General features: G+C 41.8%; 1 protein-coding gene across 1 annotated transcript in view; it reads left to right on the plus strand.

Moving 5' to 3' along the window:
* Positions 1 to 10,348: 10,348 nt before the first annotated feature.
* The window catches only part of LOC138595739 (NEDD4-like E3 ubiquitin-protein ligase WWP1), a 37,794-nt gene continuing 25,578 nt past the window's right edge, over positions 10,349 to 22,564 (plus strand). Inside the window, exons 1-4 of the mRNA XM_069667133.1 lie at positions 10,349 to 10,471; positions 19,901 to 19,957; positions 20,146 to 20,237; positions 21,591 to 21,729. Coding sequence (XP_069523234.1) covers positions 20,168 to 20,237; positions 21,591 to 21,729 — 209 coding nt within the window. The 5' untranslated portion in view covers positions 10,349 to 10,471; positions 19,901 to 19,957; positions 20,146 to 20,167. The remainder of the gene's footprint in view (positions 10,472 to 19,900; positions 19,958 to 20,145; positions 20,238 to 21,590; positions 21,730 to 22,564) is intronic.

Consider the following 22,564-nt stretch of genomic DNA (forward strand, 5'->3'; position numbering starts at 1 on the left):
TCAGTAGGGGCCTGTTTTCGGGTTTCCTCTAAACTTTACAGTCGCTGAACTGAGTGTTCGTGCTTGCAGTGAGCAGCAAAGGCTGGCATCGGGATAACACCAGCCTGTGCCGGTTAGTTTATTGATTTATTTTTACCAGAAAGAAGCTTATTGACAGACAACGTATTTGTTGTAGTTAATTCACCGCTCGCTGACGATTGTTTTCACTTGTTAAAGAGTTTTATTTTCCTCAATTGTGATTTCAGAGTGGATGCTCCCCAGTAGCATGTGTTTTGCTAGTGGGTAAAATTTCCTTTTGCTGTGGTCTTGTTATTGCTCCCTGAGGATTGTTTTCACTCATTAAAGCGTGAAGTGTACCTCCTTAGTTGTGTGTTTTAGAGCAGATGGCATCAGTAGCCTGTGTTTGCTCGTGGGTAAAGGCTTCCTTTGTTGCACTTAAAGTATTGCTCCCTGGGGCACTGGTTTAGCTCAGTTGGTAGAGCGGACGCCCCATGTACAGAGGCTGTAGTCCTCATCGCACTGATCGCACAGACTCCCGGTCTGCTGATCATTTGGTGCCCACTCTCTATTCCCAACATTTCCTGTCTCTCTTCAGCTGTCTTTATTAAGAGTGCTTTCGCTCCAGAGTAATCTGTTCCTAAAGAGTGGCTGCTTCTCATGTCTCTTAAATTGCATCCATGTTTCCTTCACTTGTGTCTTTCACTTGCATCTTAGTCCCTCCCACCAGAGAAGCATGGAGAGAGGCGAGGAAACCAAGAGAGGAGAGAGGAAACGAGGGAATGTTTTTTTAGAGACATGAGACGTCCTTTCTGATGAAGCGTCACCTGCTGCGACGTCCGTTTGTGATGATCGCATCAGCTGATCACCGCTGGATCAGCTGTCGGTCTGCTTTAACAGCTGTTTGTGTCTGCACACATGTGCTCTGTATTCATTCTAATAAACACACAGTAACAGTGTTTCCTCTCTGTAACCTGTTCAACAAACACCTTCTCATGAAGAACAGGCTGCAGTCATTTCTTACAGCACTATGTGTTTATATTATTTGTTCATTATTTACATTTTTGATCACTGATCATCTGATCTGAATTCATTATTTAATAAACCCAAATACTGTTGAAAATTATTGATTAGGCTCAAAGTTTCAGGATAAATAGAAATCAGGTCACGCTGATCAAACCCGACCTCACTGATGATCACTCTCACACGTAGTGTTACGTGCTGACAGAGAGACTCTCCTGCTCCCTCTGAATTCATTCATTCATCCGTAATAAAAGTTAGCAGGGAAATAACTGATCATGACAAGAGGTATTTTATTTTTTTAGATAAAATGTAATAGAAATGAATCTCTTTTTGCTTCTTTTGATTGAGTTTGAGGGGAAACTTTTACAGGGAGGCAGCGTGTCTGTGTGCAGGCAGGTTGCCCTTCAGGCTCAGGGACTCTAAACACAACTTCAGATCAAGTGAAGTTGATGAACTGAGTACTGAACTGAGATGGTGCACCACTGCCTGGTGATTCACTGATCCCACAGATCCCACAGTTTCCATCTCCTCTCTTTATGTCATGTCCGACTAGACTAAAACACCCTTAACTCACGATGCACTCGAGCCAGAATTTGCAGAGCTTTGTTCCGCTTGAGAATATCCTCGTTTCTTTTCTATCACTCTCTGACAGCCGTGGGAGAATGGGATGTTTTGTAGACAAGCTCACACTTCATTCAGCTAGATATAGGTTACCTCAGGTGCTCTAAGTACAGATTTAAACAACAAATCTGTCTTTGTGCAAAACCAGTGAAGAAGAACATCCTGAACTTGTTGATGTTGGAGTCAGAGTAGTAAAAACAAGTGACATCAGTGCATACCTCCTATAATGCAGCACAATAAAGCAACACCCACACAAACATACGGTCAACATCTCTGACGTCCTCCTCTCATACCGAGAACTTCCCCATAATATTTACTGCATGGATTCCGGGCTGCACTGCACGTCAAAAGCCGCAATTATGTCCTCCATATGTCGGCTACAGAGGATGCGGTGCTCATGCGTGTGCCTGCCTGGTAACACTTCTCTAAGAGGCTCGTTAATCTGAGTGTCTTTGTGTCTTTATAACCCTGCTTTGTATTTACAGATCCAGCCCACCCCGGACACTACCTATTTGAACAGCTGATGCTTCAGGTCAATAAAAGCAACAAACAGACTGAAAAAAAGTTTCTACCCAAACGCTGTTACTGAACTAAACGCTGACAAAACCTGAGCAGTTGCAATATTTAGGGAATCAGGAAATATTAAGGAATTGTGCAATGTATACCAGAGAATGTGAAATGTTGGCGTGTGTCTCTACCTTGTGTTTTTAGAATTTCTCCTCCTCTTTTTATATATATATATATTTTAAATCTATTTTTACAGCGTACCTTGGATGTTTGCACTGACAGGATTGCGTCCAATTTCGTTGTACATGAACAATGACAATAAAGAGATTCTGATTCTGAACAGCATATTTTTAGGCCGAAAGAATCAGGATCCGGCGAGCCCGGTGTACCTCCTGGTGTACCTACTGGTGCACCTCCTGGTGCACCTCCTGGTCTACCTCCTGGTGCACCTCCTGGTGTACCTCCTGGTGCACCTCCTGGTCTACCTCCTGGTGTACCTCCTGGTGCACCTCCTGGTGCACCTCCTGGTGTACCTCCTGGTGTACCTCCAGTAGAAAAGGTCATAATCCATGTGGTCTGCATCCTTAATGATTCTCCCTGCCTTACACATCTGGTGTAAACATCCTTAAGGCAGGTTAGCCTTTTTTATCCCTGCTATTGTGTGGTGTCAGAATATTAAGGAAAATTAGTTCCCATGAACGCCCTTCACAGTAGGAAAGTTGGAGACTTGTTGACATCATATTGTGCAAGAAAGAAGAAAAGTAAAGGTTCAGTAAATACTTATTTTTTATTTCACATTCTGCAGATCGATTTTAGTCGTCACAGAGAGACTTAGATTTGTTCTGAATAATAAAATACAAAGCATCTTCTTTGTAGCGTCCAACTCTTTCCATCTCAGGAAATGAGACCTTTCCAGGAGCATGTGAGGCTGGGGAGCATCACCTAGTGTGTCGCTGCATCCATAGGGGTTCAGAATGAAAAACAGTTTCTATTAAAGTTCCCATGACTGTCCTCAAAGGTCGGAGAAACAACTCAAACAGTTCACATGCCATCTGTAATATGGTTGTGACCTTTACTTGCTGTTTATGCCGACTGACCTGGTTTAGTTCTGAGGAATACAGTAGAACACATCTTTGAAGCAGTCATCTTGTTTCCGCATTACGACTTACCTTTGAACACATCAAGTGTGAACAACAACTTTGGAACTGGGGTCACCCGAGGAGCATGAGATGCTGTTCACACTAATCTGCTCTGAAGTTGGGGCAGCCGGTGCGAACCTTTTGCTACTTGTAGAGTTTATGTGATATTCAGAAACAAGTCAGATGTCTTTGAGAAACCCAAATCATCTTTCAACTTTCAACTTCCTGTCAACTTTAACTTTATTGTCCCCTGAGGGAAATTTGCTTTGCAGGCAGGTAAAAAACATAAAACATAGAAAACACAATCAATCAAATTTAGATACAACACTGAATCAGGATATACATTTGCAATGTTTTCATTGAGCATCTCTAACACCAAGAATTAGACACCAAATAGGATTGGTCCAGACTCTACTGCTCACTCAGAAGCGTTGGCTCTTTTAAACATGTTGTGTGTGAATGACCGGGGGGCTTTCGTCTGTGGGGGAAGGTTATTAAAGCGGTGGTATTATGCTAATTTCAAGCTTCATATTTCACTTTGTGATACCTGTGGAGTAGCTTAGCATAATTTACAGTTGAAAAAAACTCATCATGTTTCTCACTCTGCTGCTCTGTGCAGGCCCTCATACAGCCTCTGCCTGAAACGACTCAGTCAGCTCTGTCCTGTTTTTAACCCCGCCCCTACAAACCTGCTTTCTTCTGACTGGCCGGCTCTCCGAAGCTTGCTGAGGCTGCACTTTGGGATTGGGCCTTTGTCCATCCATTCATCCATCCATCATCTTCTGCTTATCAGTGCCAGGTCGCGGTGGCAGCAGGCTAAGCAACGTGACCCAGGCGTCCCTCTTCCCAGCCCTGTTTCCAGTTCCTCCTGGGAGATACTGAGGCGTTCCCAGGCCAACCTCCGAAGCTACCTATTCAAATGCTCGAAACCAGCCCAACTGGCTCCTTTCGATGTGAAAGAGTTGCGACTCTGAGCTCCCTCCGGATGTCTGAGCTCCTTACCCGCTCTCTAAGGCTGAGCGCAGACACCCTGCAGAGGAGACTCATTTCAGCCGCTTAGATCCGCGATCTCATTTTTTTGCTCGTAATTTCTCGAAAATTAGACATGAAGGAAAAAAGTCAATCTTGTGTTGATACTAAGAAACATTTTATTGATAGGCGTTGTGTATTTCTATTTCTTGGTTCACATGTAATAGGGATGAGCATTAATGAAAGAAGAGGTCAGGTTACTGAACAAAGGTTGTTTTTGTTTCCACGTTCGTCTTGAACAAACTGAAGTCAAATCATCCAAAATGAAATGTTCATGGCAGGACCGTGTCGGCCTTCTGGTGCCGTTTCTGCGCCAAGCACGTTGAACAGAGAAGTTCAGTCAGAGGGCTCTCGATGCAGGAGCAGAAGATCTTCAGTATTTCATGACGAGTGTCTCTGCCTCGCCCTTTTCTCCACACAGTTAACATCCTGTGTCCCTCCTCGATTAGCTGCACCCTATACTTCATTCAGCTGAACCTGTTGTCTTCATTCAGGGACACTTTTTCGTGCCATCTTGTGTCAGCAAATACGGAAGCCCTAAGCGGACAAGCCATACATTTTATTTGCTCTGTTTGCCCGTGATAACGAGTCACTTCAGCTGTTTTCTCCAGATATCGACTCATTTACCTCGTGATAAGGCTGGTCACTGTGATATTACAGAGAAGGACATGCTATTCTGCCATTGGTCACACTGATGATGAACGTTCAGCCTGTTTCTTTTTTTTTTTTTGCTTTGGCAGCTCTGAGGACACGAGTTATGATCATGTGACTTTACGGTGGTGCAGCTTTGTTATAGATCTGGAGAAAACAACCGAGTAAATGAAATGATGCATGTCCGCTGTAAGCCTTACACTGAAGGGTAAAAACAAGACGGCAGCCATCGCTGCCAAATCATTTCACCGCTGATCCTGAGACCAAAGAGAAAGGGACAAAACATCATCAAATTCTGTGGTGGAAACATTTATACTTCTGCTTAGTCACACTGGTAATTTGATTTTGGTTTACAGAGTTAAACAATAGTATTGGCTAATTGGGACTTAACTGTACTCGTATGAGGACGGTGGGACTTTATTACTGTTCGTGCAGAGTAAAAATAAAGAAAATAAGCAAACAGAGTTCAGGAAGATTCAGGCAGTGAGACGAGCAGTTTTATAATTAGTTGACTTTATTCGTTGGTACGATTACATCAGGTCCCTCTAATCCTGAGGAGCTGGAATGCATACCAAACAAATCTGTGTTCTCAGGAGGTTATGTAGCTCCCAGGTCAGGACCCTCTGAGAGGTGGTCTCCGAAGCTGAAGCGGATTAAGGGACTCCAGGTATTCAGAGATCAGACCTCCACAGCTGAGCCGTCTGCAGACTGCAGGTTAAAGAGGAAAGAAGCTACAAGGTAAATGCTGTGTGAGGAAGATGACACAAGAGTTATGTAAAGTATAAAACCACCATCACCAAGATCGACATTAATATGCACATGGTATGAAACAGCCAACGTGCACATGTTTTCAATAAATCAAATATCCCAGACAGACCGTGACAAATAACTTAAACACTATGATTTCAAACAGACGCATATGCAGACTTTATGTAACTTGAGTAAAATAAGGAAAATAAATAGAAGATAAAAAACCTTTTTAAGATATACACTCTCTGTTGTAACAAGCTGCTACTGCAATGGTCTGTCCCTTTAAACCAGGGGTCGGGAAGCCGCGGCTCCGGAGCATCATGCGGCTCTTCTGCCCCTCTCCGGTGGCTCCGGAGCCACATGCGGTTCTTCTGCCCCTCTCCGGTGGCTCCCTGTGGCTTTGCCAGAAAAGAAACACTTTTTTCCATTTTCATTTATCATTGTTGAAACAAAGTATTTTTTACATTCTCTGTAAAAAATGTGCAGCCTATACACCAAATGATTATTATTATTATCGGTATTTAGTCAACCAAATGTCACATCCTGCATCTACGGCACCTTTCCAGTCTTACCGGTGGCTTGTTATGAGTCTCAGTGGCTCGAGTAGTCATGGATGTCAAATCAATAAAAAGAAAAGTCTCACATGAAAACTGAGAATTCTAAAGTGCATGGACAGATTTGTTTCCTTTTAGCACCATGCTTGATCTGCAGCGAGAAGTATTAAAACATATCAATGAATGCTCACTGAGATCTGTTAGTAATGTTAACAAGCTTAGATTTAATAGGCTGAGTGACCTTTATTGTGATGTTCAAATATGTTGTGCGGCTAGAGTAGAGATAAAAGCATGAATCATTCGCTCAAAATCATTAAAAGATAAAACCAACTTAATCTTTGATAAAAGCCTCAAATAATAAAAACGAGATGTAACTACAGAGTTTATCTGTTTATCCAATTTAAAATCACAGTCCATTTTGGCGCCAAGGTTGGTAACCATGTGATTAGAGGGCGCCAAGGTCCATAAGAGGAGCGTCACAGGCACCACTGGGTCCAAACAATTTAGAAAGTTTAAGGCCAAACAAGACTTTGATGTCCTTCCGACTGATCGTTTATGCAGGTGTGGAAAGAACCTGTACTTTGGTGCCATCTGCTGGTCTGCACACAAACACACAGCAGGAGCAGCAGTTACGAGTTTTTATTCTCTGTATTTACATAAAAAAAACCGGATGAAGAATAAAAACGCCTTCAACCAGCCTGCACGACTTCTTTCTTTTACATATTGTTTATAACGTCACTGAGGAATAAAAACTTTCCATAATGTTAATAAGAATTAAGTCACGTCAATTTATTTATTATTTGACCAAAGTGCTGTACAAAGCATAAGAGAAGCAATACATGGGGGGAATAATAATAATAATAATAAATCATCAATGAGACTGAACAAATGAAACACAACAACAATCTAAACAGGAGGCCTATTCAGGACCAGGGGATTCAACAGCTAGCATAGACATGGATGTTTTAAGGCGAGCCTTAAAAGATCCAACAGAGGGGGCAGACCTGACCGAGGATGGGAGGGTAGTCCACAGTGGAGGGGCCTTGACTGAGAGAGTGCATCACCTCTAAGGTTAAAATAAGGGCAGAGGAACCGCCGGGAGAGCTGTGTCCGAAGATCTGAGGGGCCTGGAGGTTTTGTAAGGGCTGAGGAGGTCTGTTATGTAAGAGGGGGCCAGGTCGTTCAGGGCTTTAAAAACTATCAGCACAACCTTAAAATCGATCCTGAAGCGGATTGGAAGCCAGTGAAAAGCAGTTAAAATGGGACTAATGTGCTCCCTCCTCCTAGAACCAGTCAGCAGCCTGGCTGCAGCACTTTGGACCAGTTGCAGGCGTGACAGGGACGACGAGTATACAGGGAGTTAATATAATCGAGTTGGGAAGAGATGAAAGCGTTGATCAACTTTTCTAAGTCACTGAAGGAGAGAATGGTTTTTATGAATGGTTAATTACACAAGAAATAATAAGTGTAGCTTTAAATCTTATTCATTTAATTTTATTTTTGTGACAGGATCATGTAGAGCAAACACGCAGCTCTCTCATTCAAGCATCCTTGTGTTTATAGGGATTCTTATTTGCAACTCTGTTCTTTTCTGACAATATGAGATTAAAACTGTCAATCAGAATCAGCTCCATTGACCAGATACGTGTGCACAAAGAAGGGTTTAACATCGCTCTACACATGCACATAGAACAAGACAAACGCTTAAGGCAAGGACAAAAAGATTAACAAGGTATCACAAGAATTAAACTACTATTTACATTAACATTAAACCATTAAACAACCATGTACAAGCCTACGGATCAAAATATACAGAAAAAAATAATCAAATGATACAACAACAAGAACAACAGTTGACAGTGCGACAGGTAAGGTAGAAGAGAAAACAGAAACAGAAAATGAACAATGATTCAGTTCAAGTTAGGTGTGCAAAAGCCAGCATGCACAAACCAGCTTAAAACGATTCCTCCTACATGCATCCAGCCATCAATAATATAAATCATTAATTACACCTGTGCTTTCCTTTCAATTACATGTCTGTCCATCTCCTTTTATCAAGAAAATTAAGCAATTAAAAATCAAAATGAAAATTTTCTCAGTCTGCGTGAGAATCTGAAACTTCAATAACATATTTGACAACTTTTGTTTTGCACCTGCTGTGATGAAGGTTTTTCTGCACAAGACAATAATTCTGTTTGTGCTCGGGTGTTCATTGTTGATCATTATTATTATTGAACCAAAAGTTGTGATTTTGGCATTTAAAGTTCACTATGCACCCTGCAAAGTCTGCACAAACTGTTCTTAGACTCTGGTTATTTCCCCCCCGGGGATAAATAAAGTATTAGTTTCTGATAAACATAGAAATAGAATAAAAGAAAAGAAAGCAAGTTCCTGCAACAGGCAAGAAACTAAAATAAAACACAATAATCAACAGTAAAAAATATGAATAATATAAGGAAACGTGTAGAATATATCAATTTTTAACGTGTAATGAAGGAGTTTCTGCAGGAATATGCAAGATATCGCCCAGGGAGGGGTGCAAAAGTTCACAGTATGAAATACAGAGAGAATATGCAATGTGCAGAGATGATAAACCAGAGGAGTCAGATGAATTTAAATAGATTCAGGCCAGCAGACGTTCGTATATACCTGGTGAACATAGACACCAGAAGGTTAGATGAAAGGTGGGGTAATATTAAAATGTTCCATAATATAGAAAAACACTATAGCAGAGATTTATTAAGAAATCTGTACTTTATTGTTTTAAAAGTCAATTTAGAGCACATTAAGCTAAAAATACATGTTATAAAGTGTATATGGAGGCGTGAATGGACTCTGGATGTTTATACACTCAACAGCTTGTGATTATAGAAGGGACATTTGTTATTATGAGAGCTTGAATATTAAAAACATAAACAGGTTGGCGGTACAGTAAACAATTAGCAGAAAGAAGATGTCAGTGATTTGGAAAGAGCAGATATAATGGGAACCCGGCCTGGTGAGGTGGTTCAGTCTAAACCTCACTGTAAACTCTGCATTCAAAACATCAAATCTAAAAAACCTCAAACTTGTTTACTCCTGAGTCAAGGCTCATATATGCCAAGCTTTGACAGTCCATGGACCAAAAAACAAAGACAGGTTATATTACTGATAATGTGTTGGGTGGATCTAAACATCATCAACTAAACAATGCCAGACCTCAACAGCATTCTTGAAAGCAGCCAAACACCGCAGCTTGTGCAGCAGAGGGAAAACATATTACAACAGTTGGGCCAAAGTGCAATAGTATCTGTAACTAGCCATGATGCAACCCTTTAAGATAAATACATCTTAGAACAAAAGATCCGAAATCCATGTTTGCAAATGAAGTCTTTGCAGAAATAAATGCAGACAAAGAACAAACCCCCCTGAGAATAGATACATATCTGCATGTGATCTTCATGTTGCAGAAAAAGTTAAAAGCTACAGCTAAAAGAGATTCTGAAAAGTATTCTGTATTTCATAAAAAAAAATCAGACAATCTGAACACACTTTGGGATACAGAAGCGTTTGTTTTCTTTCCTTTATCGTCCCATGTGACCCTTCAGACTTATCTAGAACCAAATTATCATATAAACACCATTGAGAAATGTAAAAGGAAACTACAAGACAAGATATCAACGTAGGCCAGATTGATGTAGGAGTATGCCAACTTAAAGATAAGAAAATATAAAATAGTAAAAATAATAAAGAGATAGGAATAAGAAAAAAGTGAGAAATATTGAAACTGGAAAGCAAAGTTATAATCCACATAACAAATAGGAAATGTGTCTTTATTTACTGTAAAAAAAAAACCACTCAGTTTATGAATATTTAATACATTTGTTGATGATATGCACACACACTAAAATGTAGATATGGTTATCTCTGAATGTCCATCACATCTTCTGGTTACACATTTTGTGCAATAACATCATCATACAGTTTATCTTTAGTGACTCAGACTAACTCTGGTGTCCCGTGTTATTACACAGCAGTATTTGGGGTGGCGCGCCTGTCGCCCGTGTGTTTTGCTGCTCGCAGGCTTTCGCACAGAGATGGCAAGAGACCCGTAGCAGACTGTGGGGCCTGCACGGTGGGGCATTTTACCGACAACCGGAACGTTAGAGATCCGCAGAGACACGGAGAGTAACGCAGGAGAGGAGCGGAACGACGGACGAGGTAAACACAGCTGCTTATGTGACTCAAACCTTAACGGACGACTCCAATGTCATGAACAAATTCTTTAAAAATCCATATAAAACCAAACTGTTTGACTATGTTAGCTCTGTGATGGCGGACAACTAGCAAAGCTGCTAAGTAAATTAGTTAGCAAGCCGGCTAGCTAGCAGCAATCGGATAATAGCTAACTTGGCTAAGTTTGTACCGTTAGCTTGCTAAACTAGCCGTGTCTGCTCTGCTGCAAGTTAAATAGCTAACGATCACACAAACACATCAAGTATATCAGTTGTGTGATGATTTTACAATCTGGTTAGGCAGTTACATATCATAACGGTAGTTAGAATGACACTCAGCTAGCGTAAAGCTACTTATTCAAACAAATAACGGTTAAAAGGGGGTTGTTTTTCTGAGGCTAGCTGGCTAGCTGTTTGATAGCTAGCTAGCTAACTTTAGCTTTCGTTGCAGACTAGCCAGCCTTATCATAGGTATACTGTACCTACGTGATATGTCTGCTGCAAATATAAACACATTAAACATTCATATTTAGGAAATGACTATTTTAAAACCAGTAGTTGCCTATTAACATAAGCAACTTTTACTTTGTGCGCTAACATTAGCATGACAGTAGATTATCCAAAGTTAGCCAGTGTTTTAAACCATATCAGAGTTTGTGTGATGATCAGTTTAAAATCAACACGGTGTTGTTAGTGTATGGTTAACAGACAGTTTAAAGGGTGAGCAATCTGCTCAGTTATCATCCAATAATCCATGCTCTTGTTTACTGAACTTTGTCATCTGGAAAGAAAATAACGATGGTTACTACCTTTAACAACTTTTATAGGTGCTGACAGGACCATGACATGACATTATGTCTGTAAAGTTTTTCTTTATTCATGCACAACACCTGACTGAAGACCCAGGTAAACAAACATAGGCCTTACATGAACCACACTGCCAATTAATACAGCTGTGCTACAACATGTAAGTACCCACCTTATACATACTGTGTACTGGACACAAACAAAGTATTATTCGCTTTGTAAACGTCCCTGACTGTGACAGTGTGACACAGAGTTAACATAGTTAACTATGAATCCCTTTCAGTTAGGCCCAGTTGTTTTCTATTTCCCCTCAGTGGCTTGGTCTGAAAAGGAAATGGTCAAACATGACTTTATTTGTTTCAGTGGCAGATGAAGGTTTTCTGTACCATCCTGGCTATTGTATTTCAGGAGCGTCCTGCTGTCTGTCAGCTATGAACCTGGTTCGACAGCTCAGCTTGTCACATTCTGTATATATTAGTGCCACACTGGAAGGGGAAGCTGTCACTTGAGCAGCAACTTTTGCTGGCTGGCTCTGAAATATACTTGTTTGTTCTCACTCAATCGTCCTCTCTCTCTCTCTCAAACACACACACATACACATGCTCACTCACTTTGACCTTTGAAAAGCAAGGAAGCAGCTGTGGGGAAAGTGGGAGTTGTGGCCTGTCGCCACTGTGTGAAGCTAGTGTGTCGTGCCAGCGTAAAGAAAAATTGTGAGAATTTAACAGCTCCTGTTGTTGTTGAGATTAAAGAGAGCCAGGTTAAAGATTGTCATTCACTTAACCTTTAAACAGCATGCTTCACTGTACGCAGGGAAAGTGAAGGCACAATAACAGCTTCATTACTTAGGCCAAACTACGTAGGTATCACAATTTTGGGGTCAGTATACTGCAGTTATGAAACCCTACGTGGTCTAAATCTCTGGCAGCTTAAAATGAAGCTTCTCCTGCCCTCTGTTATATGTTTTCATTTGAAGTGTCCTTTATGGGTTGATGTTTGTGTTCATTTTCATCTGTAGAAAAGACTATAACAAAGACCTAAACTAGAATGTACTCAGGCTCAGTCTTGTGGTGACTTTGCCTATTTTTGAGGATCTTGTGTGTCTGCTTGAAGGGAGACTTCATGTAAGGGAACACCTCCCCTGACATCATGGTCTGTCCTGGTGTGTTCCAGTGCCAGCAACCCAAACACTGCGTCTGTGGTGCTGACCGTCCTTCATGTTATTCTGTAGATTGTTATGTTTGAAATTGGAGGACTTTAATACTCTTCATTTGATCCCAGTTTCCGAGGTCTGTCAACAATCTTCCCTGAAGAAGCTTTGGCATTCACACAGATACACAAACGCACCACAAAATATAAAATGCATTGTCTAGCACTGAGCAGGGTGCTGGCTGTTTTGTAAGCATATCCACCCGTACACCAACACTGCTGGATGTTCTTTCTACAGGCCGACCAGCACATCGGACAGGACATGAAAAACAGTGACTCAAGAAAACTGAACAAACCTCAGACACAAGGAGTTTTTATTTGTTCTTTTCTAACCTCAGCTTTTGATGATTCGACACATTTAATGCTTACTATCACAGGACTAAAGGCTTATGTAATTGTCTCTTTATTTTAGAATTTTAGGAAGATAGTGTATGTAGGCTACCATATAAACTGCTTAAAGCAAGACTGAAAGGTAGGGTCCTTCTACTTAGACTAGGGCTGCAACTATGATATTTAAAATGAATCTGTTACTGTTGGATAAATGGCTTGTCACAACTAACAAGAGTCAGAAAACAGAGATTAGTTTACAGTTATGAAAAGGTCAGAAAATCTAGGATTTAGGTATTTTAATTGTCATTCCAGAACGTGGTTGTACATAAAGGGAACAAGTTTAGGTTCTCAGGCCCCGGTTTACAAGAAATCAGTAATAAAGAACAATAAAAAGGTTTTCACTTTAATGAGTGCGGCCAGTTAGTTTAGTCTGTTTTTGGACTTCAGGTTAACTTTAACTCACCTAAACGTATATTCAAGTATTAAGATTGTTTTCAGGACTACTCAGTAAATTAACACATTTTGCTGCTCTTATTTAGACATATTCAGCTCCCCTTCCCTGTTAGGTTATTATCATTGTCCTTTTAGAAAACCGTCAGAGATTATACATTTGATCCTTATAGTGAAGATAAGACTTAAATTGATCCTTCCTTCATCCCATCCTTATCCTGTCTGTACTTCTCTAACATTTTAGCAAAATAGGAACCCAGAATAACCTCAACTTTCCTCTTTCCTTTTGTACTGAGCTGGTTATGCTTTCTGCTTGGCTTGTCGATATTTTAATGTAAACCAGTTTTAAAGATGGTAAGAAGTTGTTAAAAGTTGGTTTTTGTTGCGTTTGTGTTGTTGATTGTGTGGAAGCTACGTGTTTATTTTATTCCTAAAACTGTGAACATAGAAATACTAAAATGACGATTGAGTTTTCCTGCAGTGTAAAATGATATAGCTTCAAGAAGCTGACAGCAAGTGCATCAGAAGGGGAAAGGCGCAACATACCTGGCGTTGCAGGTGCAATGTGGCCTGATACACCTCTTTCCCACCTAAATTTAGCGTGTTGACGCAGGTTTTTCAGACCTGGGAGGACCCGGTTATAGATGCCGATTGTCTCTTTTCCCATTGCCAGTGAAGTATCCTCCTGTCGCTCTCTTTTCTGCTGCGTCACAAACGCGCTGGAGGCAGGGTTAGTAAACAGTGAAGATGTTACGGTGGTTAGGTCTTTATTGTATCTATCACTCATTCAGTCTGTTTATCAAACTCGCCGCAGACAAATTTAGAACGATGTTCGAGCGCTGCTCGGACGGAGACAGGCGGAGTTTGTAGCTGAGATGACGAGGAGTCACAGAAGTTACCGACAGAGCATAGCATCGCGTCGGAAAGGGAGGGGAGATTAGCGTGTCGACACAGGTTTTGTGTTACCATCAAATGCCATCGGAGCCAGGCGATAATTACCCGGTTCTACTGCAGTCATTTGACCCGGGTCTGAATGCGGATTGTAACCTTTCCCACTAAGCAAAAAAGCCGAGTGTTAGCGGGTTTTTTGACCAGCGGCTATAGTCTTTTCTACTCAATCTCGATGTAAAGAATCTGTAGACCTTTTTACATTGCAATTCTGCCACAGCGCCGTAACGAAGCTCCAGCGTGCCTTTGCCATGTTACCTTGAACCAAGCAATGCCAACATAAAGCCGCCCCAGTGCGTCTTGTAACACAACATTCTGGCATTACAGAAGCAAAAGGCATGCGCCATGTAAACAAACAGCTTCACGTACACACACGGCGCTGTTCCACCCTGCTGGCTCCGCTATTTACACTGACGCCTTTCCGCCTCTGTTACTACCTCCGATGCCGGCTCAGAGGAGGAATGACTTTGCCCACCACTCTGCTTCCGTGTGTTTTACATACAAGACAGGGCGTAACAGAGGCGTAATAATCCCTCCTTGAAGTAGTAGAGTAAAAGGGGCTTGTGTCTTCTGTTTTCGATACCCCACAGGAAAGACTGACGGAGAAACAAATTGATTTTGCTCTTTTCACGTCTTTCTGAATGGTTCCTAAAAGTTAAATCATGAATATATCCTTTCATCATACATAGTATTGCAGTGCTGGTCTGCCCAATAAGCCAAAGTGCATACTAATATCTGTTTCAGGTCATAAACAGTATTTAATACAGCTAAGATAACCATTGCATTCAGATAGTTTCTCAGCTGACTGAGGCTGTATCAGGTAGTGCATTGAAAAGTGTATAGACTTAATGGATATTATCTCTTGCTGTGTATGACTAATGTGCTGACAGCGGGTAAATGTGCAGAAGTCTTCCATGCATCAATTTGTCACATCCCGTCTCTGGAGGCAGCTGCTTTTCTATGGAGGCATTTAGAGGAAGTTAAACTTCACCATCTGCTTTACATTATCAGACAAATGCACAGAATACTGGAGTTAAATGTCTGTGGCTCTGATGGGGAGCTTCTTGTATTCTGCTGGTAAATCAAATATTATCATGATTGTATTTAATAATTTATCTCACTGTTAAAATGCCCTCTTGACCCTGTTGAGTATTCCAATTGTTCATTCATATGGCTCGTCATCATTAGATTACGCCTCAAACTCTGCTGTCCACTTTAAGGCTCATAGCAAATGTAATAACTTCAGAAGGGATGCCCCAGGCTCCTCTGCAACATCAGTATTTACAGAAGGGAGCACATTCACAAATAGCCGTAAGACTCTTTGAAAAAACCACTGAGGGAGATTTGAGATGCAGCCTGCAAGCACAGCTTTTCAGTTGTCGAGTATGTTTTACCGACATCACTTTTATGTGCTCGTGGAGTTTCATTGAGTAGAAAATTGAAATATTATATTGGTATTGATTGGACCAAAGAGGGAAAAACTTGATTAGGACGTCCCTGGTCTGCAGCACGCCTGACTTGTGTGTTGATTGTCACAACACAGTGGAGCCCCCAGAGGAAACCCACACAGACGCAGGCGGAGCATAAACACCTGATACAGAAAGATCCAGAGCCAGGAATTGATTGAAGACTTTCTGTTAATCACTGAGCTGCTGTGTTTTTCAGTGCTGCTGCATTCTTCATGAGCCGCTGAAGTGAACGTTTAACTCAGAGTCGCAGGTTTAAAGGGATAGTTCGGTTTGTTTGAAGTGGGGTTGTATGGGATACTTATCAATAGTAAGTGTGCTACATGCAGTGGATGCCGATCAGCACGGCCCCGGTGTTTAGAAACCGGCCGGAGTGCCGGCACAGAGGCTAGGCTATATGCTGCTGCAGATAGGGTCAATTTCACATGATGTTTCCACTCATAAAGACGTCTCACCTAAAAATCAATAGTGGTAGCGATTGTACGCTACATTTGAATATTTCACCGTGTTTCACATTTCAGTAAGAACGGCTCTTTATTTGGAACTACTTTGTGTGGACCGCAACACATACGTGTTACTTCGCCTGCAGCGTACAGTGTCGGATCAGCTGTTTGTGTCAGCGGTTTGTAGAAACTAAAGAAAATACGATATTATGGAAAGACAAAGTGCCGTTCACGGTGGGGAACAGAGGACATTGTTTTCCTTCATGCTGTGAAGAGAAGAAGTTATGTTGCATTAAAAAAGAAAACGTGCTGAAAATAAGTGGCCCCTACATGCCGTAATGTGCTTATGTTTTTTGGGTTTAGGATATATTGATGAGCATTTGACAGAAACATGCATGCAGTAGGTATTCAGAATAAACTCCAGGTGACATAGAAGTTATGCTCTGACTGTGTTTGACTTGTACTTTGTCTGTCGAATCTCTGCATTTCTGTTTTTTAGCAGCTTCATTGTACACAGACCAATACAGGAGTAACAGCATGACAGGCTGTACTGTTTAAACCAGTTCTTAAAGTAACCACAAACCAGTAACTGAAGCAGAAAAGGGTGATAGAACTGGTGATCAGAGCGATGCCGGCAGTGCGACCCCTGACTGTCGACGGTCACTGAAGTCAGTAAAACCACCTTTGATCCAGACGGTCGTAGCTACAACCTCCTCGACTGCTGCTCACTGTGATGCACTTTTTGGCCGTCAGTAGCCCGGCAGGTGAGGCGCTGCAGAGTGATATGAACGGGACAAACTATTGAACTTCCCCTGACTGTTGAAATCTGATGTTTTCACAACAAGGATGACCAAAAAGGTATTAAAGTGTGACTTACAAGTAAAAAGAGACTCGTGTAGGCAGGTAAAGGAGTTTGAAGTGACTCTGAACTGAGAAAGGGAACAAATAGTTGAAGCTTTGTTTTGAACAGCCTGATCTGACATGACCAAAACATTTGGTGCAGCACCAGTGCATATCTAGGTTTCCATCAGCAAAAGAAATGATGAAAGTTGAATGACATATTTTCAACCATATAATTGTGCAATTATTAGAAGGTGATTTTTCTAAATAAAGCAGCTGTTGTTGCAAATATTTCAAATTTCTAAGTCTAATAATTTCAAAGAGTAGTCCTAATGTTACAGCCCCCCCTGCAATGACCTGTCCCTGGATGGGACAGTGGGATTATATAGTGTTAAACTATTGACTGTACTTTGTGGGACTCTTGTTGTTCGTTTAAATAAGTAAACGCTTTCGATCAGAGACAGAAAATACAGCTGAGACAACATGCCAGTTATTGCATTAGTAAATTAGTAATGCATCCACTTTGTGAAGCATATTTCATCGATCATATAAAACCTGTTGGTGTCAGTCTGTCCATATAAGGCAGTGACAGGGGCATTTCGGGACGGTCTATTTCCTGGCGTATAACTGTTTTCATTATGCATTTGTCAGGACCGTTGAGAGAGATGGCAGATGACCGCTGCTGGACTCCGTCCCACTCCCATCATTTATCCCCCAGTTCGTTTCTGTTACAGCTGTCACCTGCCTGCTCTGTATGGACGGCTGTTAAACTGTGTCAACCTTTTCTCATTGTCAGGGTCGTAGTTTGGATCTGAGACTGAAGTCATTGCTGTGACGCTTCATCATTTCGACCCCCATTATCTAAATTAGAGATGGAAGATGTTATGGTCACATATTTATAATGTAAAGTCAAAGTTTTGTCTATGAAAAGCCTGTTGCATATTGTTTTGTGTACACATGTTGTGTTGTCTGGTTAGGGCTGCACAATTATGGCCAAAATGATAATCACAATTATTTTTTATCAATATTGAGATCAAAATTATTAATCACAATTATTGAATAATTCTGTGGACACAGTTTTTATTCTGCTTTAACATTTAACTTTGAGCTGCATTCCTGCTAATGTACAAATTTTGCATCAAACTAAGACTTAAAATCAGGTTCTTTACCTGAGTGTGGTGCATCATGGGTAATGTCAGTGTGTCTTTGGGAGTTGGGAGGAGAGGGTGTCTCTGTGCAGCGTCTCTGTTCTGGATGTCTGACTTGACGCTGGAGGACGGGGAGCAGCTCGTTCTTCCTCTCGGCCTTCACACACTCATCATGCTGCTCTTTGCGCTGTTTTTTTCAGCTGCTTCAACAAGTTAGTCGTGTTGCTTTGCGGCGCAGACGCAGGTTTCATGACCTCTTGCACATTATTTTCTCTTGCTTAACTCACTCGCCCTAAACCTGAAACACCTCCAACAAGCGCTGACGAGCCGCTTCAGGGGACCAGCTCTTCGTCTTCTGTTCCGGACATTTGACTTTAGTTTCTCCGACCGTTTTTGTTGTTTCCTCTTCCGCTCTAAACTGCCGCTGCAAGGCCGGCGCTCATCACATGACACGCCAGCTCCCCCAAAAGTGACACCCAAACCTCTCCATCGCCCCCTGGGGGAGGGGCTGTTAGTTTAGGGAGCGCTTGATTTGAGATGCAGCAGAGTTTTCCACGGGCGGAGCGTTTTAAACGTCAGTGTCACCATCAGTCATGTTTATGTAATCGTGGGAAGACAAAATCGTGTTCGGGGTTAATATTTGATTAATGGTGCAGCTGTAGTTTAGATCTTCAATATATTCTGTCAAACTTGGTTTCAGTTGTTCTCTTTGCCCTTAAGAGACACACGTCTATTAGCGGAGGTTTTGACATTTATTCGACATTGATGTGTGTTTAAAAATAAGGTAAACTTTCACTCACAGCTTTCCTTCTGAAATGGCTGATTAATCCCGAGCAGATCACTGGTGAACTCGCTCCGTATGAAACTTTGAGAGCAGCAGGATAGCAGCCCGAGCTTTGCTGACTGCCTTGTCGTCTTCCCACGGATCAGTTAATTCTGGCCCTGTCCCTATCTTCTTAATTGGGTTCCTCCTAAGCTGCTTAAAAGCTGCCTGCTCCGGCTCGGGGTCTTTGTTGGGTGATGAACCAGCCTGTGTGTCAACCTGCTGCTGCTGCTGTGATCATTTAATCACATCAGAAAATGTTTTGGTCCCAACTGGAGCCTTGGTACACGATCAGGAAACAGCGGGTGATGTGACTTCTGAAGCTGAGACAATTAATGAGCACTTTTCATATTCCAACTATGTAACCCACCAAATGAGACCTCAGGATCTTCTCCTCCTCATTATTTAAATAAAAGTAAAAACGTTTTATTTAAAGACAGCACATGCAGAAGCAGCTCATTAAGCGACCAGCCCCCTTAAACTTTCCAGTATATGAAATTCTGCTTTGCATTGGCAGTAGAAACAGGAAGTAGCAGCCTGCATGAGATGTGATTGCTTTAAGAACTGAGAGGAAAATAGGAGTGCAGAAATATCACAAAGCACTCCTGAACTGGAACGAAGAAGAAGAATGAATTTGTTGTGTGGTGTTTACAGTACGGCCGACTGAAGCTCGTGCTCTGAAATGTAGCTGACCTTTACACGAGACAGCAGTGAGGTGAAATACAATCACAGCACAGTAATAATGTAACGGAGAGGACGACGTGTGTTTATCGCTGTGAATGGAGAAGACTGTTCTGAGGAACGCAGAGATTTGGAGATGACTTGAGCCAAGCCGTCAGAGACATTAGTTTTACACATACTAAGTATACATTGGTGTCCTGATCAGAGGTCAGACTTTTTTCTACAGGTCGTTTGAGCTTTATCATAAGAATGATCTTGTTTCTGTTTCAGAGGAATCATGGGACACGGAGTGGGCTGAACCAGAGGGTCGAGCAGCACACACCAAGCGTGAGTATAGATCGTTTTTCCACCTTTATGTAAAATTATAATGGATGAACTCAACGAAATGTTCAGGAATAGCCGGAGCAGCCTTTAACACTTCTCAGCTGTGTCTTCATGGAACCTTCCAGAGTTCACCTGTTTCTGATTTGTGAGTTAACCGTCTTTATGTCCTGTGTGTGTTTATGGTTTTAAAGGTTTCCCACTGTGGTGTATGACATGGCCACGGCCTCATCTAGAGCAGAGTCTAGCCATAACCACAGAGGAACGTCACAGCTCCATGCCATCGGTGAGTCCACACGCAGCAGGCTACCTTCTGTGGGAGTGGCAGGTCGGACTCAGGGTGTAGATCCTGTCACTCCCTCAGAAAGCTCACACTGAGTCATGTTTCCAGCATGTGATAAAAGGTTTTTCCCTCATGGATCAGTGCCTGAGTTAGGGTTGACAGTGTCGACACTCAGTGGCTGGAAACTTGCCAGTTAATTTAACAATCCCTTTTATAGCTTTAAGTCACTGTAACATTAGCTGTCAAACAATTTTCTTCGGCTGGACGTACTGAATCAGCTGTTTGAATCTTTGCTCGGACTAAGTAATTACGTGAAAAAGTTATGATTACTTGGTTATCATTCACCTTGGCTTCAGCTGAACTAAACGTGCAAGATTTTGGTGCAAACTGGATGTGATGTACGTGACAAGAGCAGGCGAGTCATGTTGGGTGAGGCAAGAGCATCATTGCGAAATGCAGCACAATAACCTTTCATGTTCATCATCTCCTTTTCAAACTACTTCTAACTGCTTTCACACCATTCTGATGCGATCAGATGAAGTCCACGCTGCTTTCAGCTACTCTCAGATTAATTGCTGTCATTTTAGTAGTGGAAAAAAAAAAGCTTTTTGGATTTCTTCCGGATTCAGGAAGTACATGTTGCAAACTCAGGTGTTGTGTAAAACATGCGGAACAGCAAATAGACAGAGAAGCTAAGAGCTGAAGCTTATATGCACTCTTTAAAGGAGCAGTTCGCCCCTGAAAAAAAGCCAGTCAGTCAAAGCTGATGTTCTCTGTAATCCATAGAAGCAATAATATTTTCAATTGGCGCTGTAGCTATGGAGAAAGTTGTACAAACAGCTCGTGGTCTTGAACTGGCCCTTTAATATTTGTTCATCACACTTCATATCATTATCACAATAATAAAAATGTAGTCGCACATAAAAGAGCCTGCTCTCCCTCTATACCCCCTTTTACACTGCCAGTTCAAGGCGGGACTGTTACGCCTTGCGCCTCGGCAAAATGATGTTAGACTTTGACCAATCCTCGAGCATGGTGGCCTTGCTCAAACTGTGGTACAGCGTGGTGCTAGTACTATGACGACAACTAAATCGATGAGTAGCATCACACTACTTACATTTAACTTAATTGCTGTGGGTAAGAAATGTTTCCACACTGAACTTCATTTAGTGCACTTCATTTCTTTCCTCAGACTGCTCGCTAGCAAAGCCGTTAGCAGAGCCTGTGTGTGACTGCGTATGCATATTAAGCTTTGACCAACTTTCCTAACCTGTTAAAGAACATTATACTTCCCGAAGAGTTTCAACTTTATTTACTCTTTTACTCTCCTCTCTTCGTTCATGTACCCTCTGCCAGTTTCCTGTGCCAAAATCAAGAGGAAGAAGAGCCTGTTTGGGACGGCCATCTATGTGGAGGTGACAGCGGAGGGGGAGTCGCGCCGCACAGTCAAGTCTCACAGCTCCTCCAGTCCTAAATGGGAAGAGAGGCTCACTCTGTAAGAAGCTACAATTTACAGTCTGTGTTGAAGTGTGTTATTTCTTTAGTTTACTGCCAGTGTCCCGACTCTCTCTCTCTCGCTCTCTCTCTCTCTCTCTCTCTCCCCTTTCCTCTTTGAGTGTCTGTGTACACATTTTATGTATTAAGTTAAGTTCTATGTTCGCAGTGAGGTTAAAAAATGAATGTAAGACAACTTGTGAATCCCCAGTCCGTTTTTATTTGCAAAAGATAAAATGAGAGACGGACTGTGAGGCTACCACAAACATCTGTCTTCTAATACTCCCCCTTAACAGAACGTTGCTAAAGAGAGAGGGACTGCGCTGATCTCCAGATGGCCCGAGCTTATATAAAAGCTGTAGATAGAGAGATGGAGCAACAGTATGCTGGCTTTGGTGCAGGAATTTCGGGGTCTATTTCTGTCTGTATACCTTATGTAACAACCATGAGGTTTAGGAAACATGTTGTGAAATATGTGTTTTACATAAAGTCAAACTGTAATGAGAAAAACCCTCAGGTGGCTTATCTGATAATTCTATGAACAAGAGGAAAATACAGCACAACCACACAGAGCTCTTTGTATCAGGACAGCAGACTCTCACTGCTCTCTGGCTTCCTAATGGCTCTGCTAACTACCAGAGACATGTCATTGTAAATGCTAATTGTCTTAATTGGGTAATTATGGCTGATAACAGAGTGGTGCTGTGTTTCTGTTCCTGTCTTTGCATCATGGATGTTTTGCGAGCCGCTCCTACTCATGGTGCTCAGGCTCTCATCCTGGTTATTTCTCTTTAGGCTGAAGTGCTCGAGCGTGAACACAATGACTGTGCTGTGTA

The sequence above is a fragment of the Semicossyphus pulcher genome, unplaced genomic scaffold, assembly GCF_022749685.1.
Source record: "Semicossyphus pulcher isolate SPU_LCO1_2020_fin unplaced genomic scaffold, fSemPul1.0.p SCAF_18, whole genome shotgun sequence".
Lineage (NCBI taxonomy): Eukaryota > Metazoa > Chordata > Actinopteri > Labriformes > Labridae > Semicossyphus > Semicossyphus pulcher.